Source organism: Triplophysa rosa, linkage group LG15, assembly GCF_024868665.1.
Source record: "Triplophysa rosa linkage group LG15, Trosa_1v2, whole genome shotgun sequence".
NCBI classification, from domain to species: Eukaryota; Metazoa; Chordata; class Actinopteri; order Cypriniformes; family Nemacheilidae; genus Triplophysa; species Triplophysa rosa.
Genome location: NC_079904.1, coordinates 10,280,732 through 10,290,131, shown reverse-complemented (window position 1 = coordinate 10,290,131; position 9,400 = coordinate 10,280,732). Strand labels below are relative to the sequence as shown.

At 40.9% G+C, this 9,400-nt stretch overlaps 1 protein-coding gene across 1 annotated transcript; it reads left to right on the top strand.

Moving 5' to 3' along the window:
• The first annotated feature begins 1,092 nt into the window (after positions 1 to 1,092).
• Positions 1,093 to 9,031, top strand: dll4 (delta-like 4 (Drosophila)). The gene is made up of 11 exons (XM_057352769.1): positions 1,093 to 1,528; positions 1,672 to 1,932; positions 2,294 to 2,351; positions 2,913 to 3,176; positions 4,441 to 4,501; positions 5,049 to 5,179; positions 5,344 to 5,513; positions 5,711 to 5,930; positions 6,441 to 7,161; positions 7,681 to 7,789; positions 8,139 to 9,031. The coding sequence occupies exons 1-11, from the start codon at positions 1,475 to 1,477 to the stop codon at positions 8,142 to 8,144; spliced, it is 2,055 nt and encodes a 684-aa protein (XP_057208752.1). The 5' UTR covers positions 1,093 to 1,474; the 3' UTR covers positions 8,145 to 9,031.
• The last annotated feature ends 369 nt before the right edge of the window (positions 9,032 to 9,400 follow it).

Here is a 9,400-nt window from a genome sequence, read left to right as displayed (position 1 = left end):
TTGTGTCATGATTATACGTCACATATTGAACCTGGTCAAAACGTTTCCAGAAAATAATGCTAAATTTAGTAAATATAAACGTTATTATGTCTTATTATGTAAATCATAACACTGTACAAAGCAAATGTAAAATGAACTCAATTAATTGTGCAAATAAAGTCGTTTAAAACATCATATTTCTTGTTAAGTGAAGACGAGTTTTATGGTGGTTATTGGTAAAAATAAAACCCTCATTATCATACAGCTGAATTGTTATCTCACCCCATAGCAGACAGAGGCCAGTAAGAGAGCAACATGAATGCCCCCAAACGCGCTTCTAACGAGGGGCACGCGACACAACAATAATGACACGCTGTATTTGGGCTGAATGGATAGAGCAGTCAGCACATGTATCAAATTAAACGAGGAAATATTATTTATTATCATTGTTTGCTTACAGATTATTTAACCATTCCAAAATCCATTTAAATGATTTGGTACAAAGAAATAAGAAGAAAGAACGAAAATAATGCGCATAAAATGTGAGACGAAAAAATATGAAATTGTTTATAGTCTAATTCAATTAAGTTTTTCATTAACCATTTAATTATTTAATCATCGTATTATAGTGCTTTCATTGTACTCCCTTTCTCATTGTGAGGACGCGCTATCATTCTATCCCAGTAAGAAATACGAAGAGGCATTAAGGTAGAACCTTAGGTAAGCTATATGACCTACGCCGACCGTGCACGCTTTCAATGATGTAATATCATTACCCGCGCAATTGACTGGAACGGGAACAAACGAAATGCAATGGGCTATAGCCTACGTTGGATGAAGTTTTCTCCATTTTAGATATTGTAAAATTGTAGGGCATGAAATCAACAGTATTCGATCGCGCCTGCTTTAAATATGCCAACAGATGCCTGGATGGTATAATCACCCGCGCTCAATTGGTCATCAACAGCGCAGTGGTGGGTATTAAATGTGGATATCATTGTTGTCGAGAGAGGGGGGATGAGTATATAAAGTGGGCGGCGTTTAGTGATAGACAGTTTATATAATGAGCAGCGCGGACACAAAGCCAGTATAAATACTGCGGGGCGCAAGAAACAAGTCTTCATTCACGATTTATAAGAGAAGCGCAAGGATACCCAACAGCACAATGCTGACGCACAAAGTTTAGAACCAACACAAGACATTACCACTGACACTAAACACATCGATGTGCTCACTGTGGAATACTAAATATGCTCCGTGGATTTCTTGAGACGAACAGGAATAAGACTGGATACTGATTTGTTCAGTTTAACCTTCACCTTTTGGATAACCTGGAAATTTGACGAGCTCCTGCACATTGAAGTGGCTTGCAGCTGGGACGCATAGCGGGATATACCTTTTTACTCTTGTTTCATTGCAACCTTTTAAAATTGGAATAGGCTCTTTCGTGGAATATAATTGTGGGTGACGCGGCTGCCCAGGAGAATCGAAAAGCATGGCAGCTTGGCTCACCTTTCTCATCGCAATTTCCACGACCATTTTGACGCAGGTAAACATTCATAGTCGGTCCTGTGGAAAGTCAGGAGCCGTTCTGAGCTGTTACTCAAGTAACATGCTCGTGTCAAAAGCACTTTTATAGGTAAGCCAGTGTTTGCAGTGCAATGTTGTAATGCATGTCATTTTTCCCTTCAGATATTGGGATCTGGTGTTTTCGAACTCGACCTTCACGAATTCAAAAATTTCAAAAGCTTGCTAGCGAATGGCAATTCGTGCAAGCCTGACTGTAGGACTTTCTTCAGAGTTTGCCTAAAAAACTACCAGGTGGTCGTGTCTCCAGGTGAATGCATCTTTGGAAGTGCCATAACGCCAGTGCTGGGGACAAACTCATTTAGTATAATGGGAAGTGGCTCTTTCAACACACCGATTCGACTGCCGTTCAACTTTGGGTGGCCGGTAAGATCAAATAAAACTTTTGATGTGGAACAAAATGTATTACGCACTGTTGATGTCTTTTATTAATTACATCAGTGGGATAGCAACAGTTTGTAATGCAGCCCTTGTTTACATGTGTAGAGTAACAGTAAGAGCTTCGCATTATTAAACAGTCGAGCACAACTGTGCAGCGGTTTGTTCACTTTAATAACTGTTAGCATATAACTTTATTTCTGATCCTTAAAATGCACTATTTTATAATGTAGTTGTTTGAATTAATACGCATTTAATATTGAATTAATACGAGTATATATTCGAAAAAATGTGTTATCTTATACAGTGTCTATTAAAGATGTAAATCTAAATGTATTTTTCCCTTTAGGGATCATTTTCATTGATTATTGAGGCCTGGTACTCACCTTACGCTGATCCACCTGTAGGTAAGTGTTTCAATTGTATCCGCTAGAGGGCGACAACACGATATTGAACACATGCCGAATTTCAAGGGTCACTTTATAGTAGAGCGTTTAATATACACTTTTTCTTCATCTTTACGGCATTTAAATAATAATAGCACGCTACCAGCAACTCATTAAATAACTTTCATCTAAAACTTAATGCACTGTTAACTGTAATGCATTTTCCTATTGCTTTAAACACCTTTGCATTCTCATGCTCGAACACAATTGAACTTCCTTTGGTTTATTTTTGGCGTGGGAAAGCGCAGTATGCTTTGGTGAGAATACACAACGCTTGCCAAAACCCTCCGACTGCATTTTCCTGTATTTTACACCTTTGTCTGTCCCGCCCTGTAGAATGGGATAATATCATGGGAATATTTTGCTTAACTTAAAGGAAGAGGAAATTTGAATGAAGATGAGGATTACATATTATGCCTATTAGTTTAACTTAAACTTTCAACTTGAAAAACATTATAAACAATAAAACATATATTACCGGCCAACAATTGCCTTATCATAATGTTGTTGGTTTTTTTACAGACACAAGCAAATCCGACTTGCAGATAAGCTTTTTTGCCATCCAGAGAAAGTTGGAAGTAGGGGCTGAATGGTCTCAGGATGTTCAAAGCGGGAAGCAGACAGAGCTAAGGTATTCTTACCGGTTCATCTGCAATGAAAATTACTACGGCGACAGTTGTTCCAAAAAATGCACGCCCAGGGACGACCGTTTTGGCCACTACACCTGCAACCCAGACGGGCAGTTATCCTGTCTCCCTGGCTGGAAGGGAGAATACTGCGAAGAACGTAAGCAAAGATCACCATTCACTGTCTGGGCTCTACTTCTGAGGAGCGATGTTTAGTTTACGCGCAGGCCTGTTTGTTCCTCGTCCTTCTTATTACGTCAGAAAATCGAACGAAACTGCTTGGAGAATATCTGGTCGGATTTATTTAGCGATGTAAACTCTTGAAGTCAAGAATTACTTTGGGTATATTATTGACCGTATTCCCTTAGTACAATTTGCCATGGTTTATTATAGTCTTATTAAAGTGTAGTAACCATGTAACGTTTTGCCAGTTTTGACTACCATAGTTTTACTACAAATGTTAAACTGGGCCGTAGTAAAACTATGAGATATTTGCCCTTCAGACAGCCTCTAACCGTTACCCGTAATAAGGAATAACGTTAGTGACTAAAACGGTTGTTTTGTGGGTTAGTAATGCGTTTAAAAGCGAATGCGTGTTGCCTGTGAGACTGTACGGTTTCATGTGAATGTTGTTTGTGCTACTTACGGCCCTCTCTTTCGCTTTAACTGTTGTAGTTTTCGGAGAATTCACGCTGTTGATCAGGGCGCTGACACAGTTTGTGTATACTCTAAACGCGCGTGCTTGGTAATTTAATCCTGCTCGAGCGTCATGGCAAGCACGCGCCGGGTTAATCGCGCCATTATTATCCGCCACGCGCCACGAAATTGTAGTCCCCATTGTTGCGCTCCAGCGGAGCAGCTGCAAATATGGTTCGCACAGCCTACAAACAACAATAGGGGCAGCTGTCCGTTATTGGGATAGAGCATCTGCTGCGGTCTAACCAGCAGTTCAGTGCTGCTCGGGGACCCGCTCAAAATCAACGTCAAGCAAATACAAGCAACATAAATGAATCCGCTTCCATGGCAGTTTCCTGGACGGACAGATTATGCACAATTGTTTGCGGTGAATGAGCATTATTTGGACAAGGACCGTGCACTTTGTTGAAAATGGACGTACAGTATTGTACTCACGTTTATAGGACTAGCTGATAATAAATTAAAGTTGCAAAGCAAACCCTTTAATGGGTGCTTGTGTTGCAACGCTTGTAAAATGGACTCAAATGTCTGAAATAGAAACCTGTTTTTCTATTTTCAAGTCCCTTTTAGCTACAATAAAGCTTGAAAGTTTAAATGTCACACTTTCGTTTTCCTTTTGAAAAAACTAATGATATATCTTCTTGAACCTCGGGGTAAATTTAATAGACATTTATATGCAACACTAAATCCACTGACTTTACTAATCAAGTTTTCTCTTTCTAATGCAGCAATCTGCCTGGAAGGGTGCAGTGAGGCAAATGGCAACTGCTCCAAGCCTGGAGAGTGTGTGTAAGTACAAGGGATGGGGAAACAGAGTTGTCATTTACTGTAAATGTGCTTAGATCAGATAGGATACACTTCCTAATTTGTCACTTTGTATTCATGCATTCTTATAATGTATACCAATATACTTGCCTTGTTGTCATTTTTGATTGGATAGTCCTGAAATGCAACTGGATACAAGACAAATTGTTTGTCATTATGAGTTTCTGGAAACTGATGCTTTATGGAAAAAACGATAAAACATTTATGCCCGGTTTCACAGACAAGGCTTAAAACTAGTCCCAGACTAAAATGAATGTTTGACCTGTCTGAACTGAAAATAACTTGCCCTGACATATCTTAAAATATGTCAGTGCCATTATTTTGTCTCAAGATGCAAACAAAAACATTTTTATAAAAGTGCCTAAAATATCCTAATTTAACTAAGGTCTAGTCCTGGCTTAAGTTAAACCTTGTCTGTGAAAGCGGGCCGTACGGTATCATTTAATCTGTCTTTTATATCAATTATATGTAAATGTGTCTAATATGGGAATGGCATGTTTGTCTATTGCAGGTGCAGAGAAGGTTGGCAGGGTAAATTTTGCACAGAGTGCAGAAAATACCCAGCCTGCAAACATGGCACGTGCCAGCAGCCATGGCAGTGCAACTGTAAAGAGGGCTGGGGTGGACTGTTCTGTGACCAAGGTAAGACCAAACCCTCACGTTGGAAAAAAAGAACTGCAACAGTTAACTTTAAAACGTTTAAAAACATTTTGTTAGTGTCATATTAGAAACATTACTTTTAATCCTCACTGTCTGTATGTTTTTTTAATACCCAATGTTCTTTTAATATAATTTCTTTATGACAGATTTGAATTTTTGCACTCACCACAAGCCATGCGTCAACGGAGCCACATGTATGAACACCGGTCAAGGCAGTTACACCTGTACCTGTCGGCCAGGCTACACCGGGGTCAACTGCGAGCTTGAGGTGCGAGAGTGTGACAGCAGTCCATGCAAGAACGGAGGTCTTTGCACAGTGAGTCGTGATTTTAATTTGACTGATTAGTTTGTAAGTCTCTCTTATCAGTCCAAGCAACATAATTAGATAGAAGTGCCTATAGAAACCTGAGGCATCTTTTGCTAAGCATCCCTAACGCTAGCATCATTTGTAATAACAAATAACATTGAGCAACGCTAACAAAATAACTCATTACTTGTTTTCTTACACTGTAGGATCTTGATAAAGGTTACATCTGCACATGTCTTCCTGGTTTCGAGGGGACTTTCTGTGAACACAGCCTACTCACCTGTGCAGACTCGCCCTGCTTTCACGAAGCCAGGTGCCACGAGAAGGACAATGGGCGCAGCTACGTGTGTGACTGCCCTAGAGGCTACACTGGTCTTAACTGCGAGAGAAGAGTGGACAAATGCACAACTCTGCCATGTGCCAATGGTACGTAACATGCATGCTCATGCCCTTAAAGGGATATTTCACCCAAAAATTGAAATTATTTACTCGCCCTCTTGTCATTTCAAACCTGTATGATGTCCTGTATGTCATTTCTTTCTTCTACAGAACACATAAGAAGATATTTGGAAGAATGTTGGTAACCGAACAATGGTGGTACCCATTGATTTGCATTGGTTTTGTGTCCGTACAATAGAAGTGAATGGGTACCACCGTTGTTCAGTTACCAACATTCTTTATAATATCTTCTTTTGTGTTCTGCAGAAGAAAGAAAGTAAAACAGGTCTGAAATGAAAAGAGGGTTAGGAAATGATGACAGAATTTTCATTTTTGGGTGAACTTTCCCTTAAATGATCTAGATCATGCATCTCAATAGTGTAAATCTGATATAGTTTGTATGTTATGTTTATGTGTGAATGTCGATTTTGGGCTTCAAATCCATATGTGCATGGATTTGTATAATTGTTCACTGATGCCCGTTTCGCCCATCTGCAGGTGGCTTGTGTGTGGTCAAGGGTGGCGTACGCATGTGCAGCTGTCGAGCTGGCTTTACCGGCCAGCGCTGCGAGATCAACATCAACGACTGCGCCACCAACCCCTGCGGCAACGGCGGAACGTGCTACGACCGCATCAACGACTACGTCTGCTCCTGCGCCCCGGGATACGAAGGCCGCAATTGTGACCGGCCCTCCAACGCCTGCTCGTCCAGACCCTGCCTCAACGGGGGCTCCTGCGTCGGCATCCCGGGAAATCCACCGGCCTGCTTCTGCGCCAGCAGCTTCACCGGACCCCACTGCGAATACTACGCAGTCACGGCTCCCGTAACGAAAGGAGTAACGCAGGACCGCTTCCAGTGGTTCGCTGTTTCACTGGCCATCGGTTTGGTGGCTGTCGTGGTTCTCCTCTGCATGGTGGTCATTGCCCTGCGCCATATTCACAGGCAAGCGTCTGGAGAAAGGACTCGTGGCGAGGCAATGAACAACATGTCGGAATCACAAAGAGACAACTTGATCCCCACCTCCCAGTTGAAGAACACTAATAAACAGGTCGGCCTTGAGGTGGACTGTGCACCTGAGAAATCAAATTACATACACAAGAACTGCCACTTGGACTATAATTCCTCAAAGGAGTTCAAGGACATTGTGTCTCAAGAGGACAAAAGTCATAAATACGAAAAGTGTTTAGAAGACAAAATACCGTTGAGTAGAATGTACAGGTAAGAAGATTTCAGTTATCGTGTCAGTGTGATTGATAGAGGTGTTTGGATAGATTGAATTTGTTTTATTATGCTGAGGTCATGTTCCATTAGCGTGGCTCCATTAGGGCCCCAGTATTTTAACCTTTGCACTTAGCACTCACTTGATGGCCGTAATACGAATATCAATACTAGCTAAGAGAAATTACATCCAACTATCCGCAACCGCACACACTCAAACACTCGTAACAAAATTTTACGCCAGGGCCCAAAGGCATCGACAGCAAGAAGCCTTTTTACACTATTAAAAGATTTTTATTGATCTGGGCTGCACAACAAACCCCTTTTTTCCCAGAAAAGGATTTTCTTACATCAGCCTCTGTAAACATGGCAAACGAATGAAACGCTAAAAAACGAATGAAAATAAGCCACTTCTTATTCTCTCTCTCTATAAATGCTTTCACCCCATCACTGCACAATAAATAGCTGCCCCATGTGCTTTTACTTTGTGTTAACATGAAGCATGATTTGTGTGTGCAGGGAAAAGCCAGAGTGTAGGATATCAACGATATGTTCCCCAAGGGACTCCATGTACCAGTCTGTGTTTGTAATAGCAGAGGAGAGGAGTGAATGTGTCATAGCAACTGAGGTAAGGAGGATCATTTAATTTCTTAATATGTCTGCATGTTTCAAGCGGGGATCTGCCGGCCGTAGCCATTGTTTATCATTCTGTCAATGTCTAGTAATGAAGCCTACTGAACAGAGGCCAGCTTAACGGGGGAAAAGTGATAAATGTGGCGCCTAAAACATAAGGGCCATTGATAAACTAGTGCTTTAATGGCATTTTAAATGGATTAATTAACATCGTTATCAACGATAGTCGGAGGAGAATTCTGCCGTTTTTATTTGAGGTTTTTGTAATGTTGCAGTTGTCATAAAAGCATGAGAGTAAATATGCAAGACATTCTCTAAATCCTCTGTTTTTGCACTTTCTACAGGTATAAATTACAGATGCATATCAGGAGAGGAGACAAAAACACAATCAAAGCAAAATCTTTTTCTGGATTGTTTACAAAGTTCTTTAAAAACTGGAGATTTATTTTTATGTCCACTGCTGCACTGAAAAACTTGAGAGACTGGAGAGAACAGAGCCCTGCTCACCAAATGCAATAGTTTAGTTTTTGTGTACAAACGTGTACAGTCCTGGATGATTTCTGAACTCTTCTGCTACGGTATGTTTTCCCCCGTGGGCTGAAAAGAAAAGGGACTTCTACATTGCAAGAGAAAGCATGACAAAAGATCCCTACTTTGTGGTAATCATGGACACATTGTCCGCCAATGAATCAAGCGAAGGTGCCAGGGACTTCCAAACCTTCAACCAGCATCGCCAGCTATGCAAGAATGAGGAGGGCAGCACAAATCTGCTGACATCAATCATCTGAAAAGGACTCTCTCTGCAATAAGATTGTGAGCAGCTAAAAAATTCACGAAAAAGCCTTAAAAGAATTAAGCAGAGTGCTATGTTTGTGCCCAGGGTCTTCTTGGATTGTTTGTGAGAGAAAGAAAATTGAATCAACGTGGAAGCGAGAGGAAAAACAACCCACAGAACTGTGCCAGCACCATCCTAGAGGAAGTTCAATCGACTTTTATGCAACGCGGCCCGTGAATGCAAGACGAGGACAAAAACAGACAAACAAAGTGACTGCTCACCACTGACTGCCTATAATTAGTTTTGAAAATACAGAACCAATAATGTAATTTTTTTAAAAAGTGATTATTTCCAGAGTTAATTTAATAATGACACACTGCTCTTTATATGTTTTATACTATTATTTTGTATATAATGCATATTTATAAGAAACCAAACATCTGAAGAATAAAAAAAGTTAATTCCTTCAAGTTATTTTGTTGTTACATGTAAACCCACATTTTATTTGTAACACAGTCTTGAGATGGAAAGGAGACGTTTCATGCTTATTTTAATTCCTGTTGTGACGGGTTTTTTTCAACCTTTTCTCGATCCAGAAAGAAACCTCACTAGCCCCTCCTTCCCCTTCCCCAGTTGTAAATTGGCTTGAAATTTAAATCCGTTGCCTCGGATACAGGCCCCTTGAGCTGGAAATTCTGAAACAAAGACAGGCGAAGAGCGCAAACGACAGAGCAGCGGCCCCTCCTCAGAAAACCGAAACAGATGCCCCAGGGTGCAACCTTGCCCCGCCATAAAAACAGCGGCATATGCCGCCCCTCTCACCAGGCTCAT